This window comes from Aptenodytes forsteri, unplaced genomic scaffold (assembly GCF_000699145.1).
Source record: "Aptenodytes forsteri isolate BGI_AS27 unplaced genomic scaffold, ASM69914v1 Scaffold454, whole genome shotgun sequence".
In the NCBI taxonomy this organism is placed as follows: Eukaryota; Metazoa; Chordata; class Aves; order Sphenisciformes; family Spheniscidae; genus Aptenodytes; species Aptenodytes forsteri.
In genome coordinates this window covers 42,326-45,176 of record NW_008795713.1, presented here as the reverse complement: position 1 = coordinate 45,176, position 2,851 = coordinate 42,326, and the positions used below count along the sequence as shown (strand labels likewise).

Sequence of the window (2,851 nt, the reverse complement as noted above, 5' to 3'; positions counted from 1 at the left end):
GTTTGCGTGCGTGGGGACGTCCCTGCCTGTCCCACCGGGCTCAGCCTGTTCTCGGCTTTGTCTCCCTGCTGCAGTTCCCGCGCTGAGGTCAAGCTGGGCCGCTCGGAGAGCTTGAAAGGCCGGGAGGAGATGAAGAAATCCCGGAAAGCAGAAAACGTGCCTCGGTCCCGTAGCGATGTGGACATGGATGCCGCAGCCGAGGCCACAAGGCTTCATCAGTCGGCATCATCTTCCGCTTCCAGCCTGTCCACAAGGTGGGAGACGCCATCCGAGTCCCGGGCAGGGAGGACCTGGGTTCCCCTGGGCACTTTTGGCTTCCAAGAGGAGCTGGGATGGCCGGGGCTCTGAAAGCTGAACCCCTTGGGCTGAGACGCTGTCTCTTGGGAAGGCTTTTGCTAAGCCTGCGTGTCAAGGCCCAAGCCCCAGGCACGCAGAGCGGGGTGGTCCCGGTCCCGCAGCGCCCAGCTGCCTGCAGAGCCTCCTGGCCGACGTTTGCCAGGGGAAAACAGAGAGAATTGGGCTTTAATCCCCATTTGTGCCCCAAACCCCCCTCGCAGCCAGTAGCACCGGACCCACGTCTGGAGGGGCTTATGGAAACGCTGCTGGGTGCTGCCCCACAGGGTGCAGCGATGGGAGGAGGGGGGCCGGGACATCGAGACACGAGGGTGACTCTCCCATTCCTCCCCAGGTCGCTGGAAAATCCCACCCCCCCGTACACGCCGAAGATGGGACGCAGGTGAGTGGCCCAGCCTCGGTCTCTGCCGTCTCTACCGCGCCGCCCCGAGCCAGCCGGGGTCCCTGGGGCCAGTTTTCCTTCAGAGCAGGAGGGTCACTGTAGGGGTGTGCCGGGGCTGTGCCCCCGCTTTGGGGGTCAGAGGGGCTCCGTCTGTGCCTTCCTAGCTTTTCCCTCCCCGTAAGCGAGCCTTGAGAGAGCACAAGGGGAGGCGATGCCCAGGGCTGCCCCGGGAGGGAGTCCCCTGTTAGTTCTCCATCCTCCTGGGGCGAGGGGGCACCTCTGTTCCCTTGTGTCTCACGCAGGAGCTTAAAGGACCTATATAGATGTCTGCTGGGGGACCTAGTCTTTAGCTCAAGAGTCAGAGGCTTGTACTTCTTGTGCTGAAGGCCCCGGGTTCAAGCCGAAATAGGGCCCAGGTAGATATTGGCTGTACTGGGAGCGCTGCGGGGTGGGCTGGCTGGATGCGGGTGGCTGCAGAGTACTCCCACCGCCGCCTTTCACCCTCCCAGGAGCATCGAGTCGCCCAACCTGGGTTTCGGCGTGGACCCCTTCCTGCCTCATCTCCTGGAGGACGAGCAGGGCCAGCTCTCCGACCTGGAGCCTGAGCTGGATTCCCAGAACTGGCAGCACACGGTCAGCCGAGAGCTGGTGGCCAACCTGCCGCAGAAGGAGATCGACCGGCAAGAGGTGATCAACGGTAAGGAGCACGGGGCACCCCAGGGACGCGAGGGACCCCCCCGGCAGCGCGCCCCAGCACCATGGGGCTCCCCTGGGCATTTCTCCACCCCTGTGCCTTTCGCACAGAGCTCTTTGCCACCGAAGGGTCTCACCTCCGCATCCTCCGAGTCCTCGACCTCCTCTTCTACCAGCGGATGAAGAAGGAGAGCCTGCTGTCCCGGGAAGAGCTGGCGCTCCTCTTCCCCAACCTCCCTGACCTTATAGAAATCCACAGTAAGCCTCTTCGCGCTTGGATCCTGTTCCCCCCTGGAAATAACCCCCTGCAGTGGGAGCAGAGGGTGGCCCACGGCTGCCCGCGGCTTCTGCGTGGTCACCCACCATTTGGACCAGCCCTGCTGACGGCATTGTACCGTCTCGCCGCTCCAGCCTCTCCTTTCCCTCTCCCGGGAGCGATCCAGAGCCTGTTTTTTCCAAGCTCTGCCAATGCCCGTTGTCTGTACCAGCCCTTGGCGTAGCACGCTTTCAGGACACGCTTTCGGTGTCACACTCCTTGACACACTGCGTCCGGGACGGCAGCAATCGAAGCCCATCTGGCTCTCGGCCCCTCCTGCCTTCACCCGTGCCGGAGAGCCGGCAGGGACCCTCTGGGGCCGGCAGCTCGGCGGGTGCTTGCACGGACGAGTGGTGGGTGGCCGCGGCGCCCCGTTGACGTGAGTCCTGTCTGTCTCTCACATCCTCATTCAGATTCTCTCTCCGAATCCATGAAGAAGCTCCGGGAAGAAGGACCAATCATCAAAGAAATTGGGGATCTCATGCTGTCTCGGGTAAGGGGGGACAGGGGGTGGTAGAGCCCCCGGGGGCATCTTGTCCTCCAGCGTGGAGGGGTCGGCATCTTTAAAGGGGAGGTGGAGGTGACCCCACTGTCACGGGAGACCTGCGCTGTCCTCCAGCCGTGGCCGCGCTCGGAGCAGACGAGCTCGGGGAGACTCGGGGTTCAGGGCCAAGCCTGGGGGGTGCCTGAGCCAAGTTCTCCCCTGCCCCCCCCCCCCCCCCCCCCCAGTTCGATGGCCTGGCCAAAGAGGAAATCCAGCAGGTCGCTGCTGACTTCTGCTCTTACCAATCCATCGCCCTAGAGCTGATCAAAACCAAGCAGCGCAAGGAGACCCGTTTCCAGATCTTCATGCAGGTTTGTCCCTCTCCTGGGCCGTTCCTCGCCCCGGTGCTCCCCTGGCTTCCCCTGATCCCACCTCGGGGCTTTTGTCCTCTTCCCTCTGCCCTAGGAAGCGGAAAGCAATCCGCAGTGCCGGCGCCTGCAGCTCAAGGACTTGATCATCTCCGAAATGCAGCGCCTGACCAAGTACCCGCTGCTGCTGGAGAACATCATCAAGCACACCGAGGGTAGGGGCTGGGGGGGGGGGGGGGCGCGGGGGGGTGGTC

General features: G+C 63.7%; 1 protein-coding gene across 1 annotated transcript in view; it reads left to right on the top strand.

Annotated features, from left to right (window-relative positions):
• ARHGEF11 (Rho guanine nucleotide exchange factor 11) overlaps positions 1-2,851 on the top strand; it is a 46,024-nt gene that overhangs the window by 14,369 nt on the left and 28,804 nt on the right. Inside the window, exons 24-30 of the mRNA XM_019473181.1 lie at positions 75-254; positions 689-736; positions 1,246-1,433; positions 1,541-1,687; positions 2,159-2,238; positions 2,475-2,600; positions 2,695-2,812. Of these exons, the coding sequence (XP_019328726.1) occupies positions 75-254; positions 689-736; positions 1,246-1,433; positions 1,541-1,687; positions 2,159-2,238; positions 2,475-2,600; positions 2,695-2,812 (887 nt within the window). The remainder of the gene's footprint in view (positions 1-74; positions 255-688; positions 737-1,245; positions 1,434-1,540; positions 1,688-2,158; positions 2,239-2,474; positions 2,601-2,694; positions 2,813-2,851) is intronic.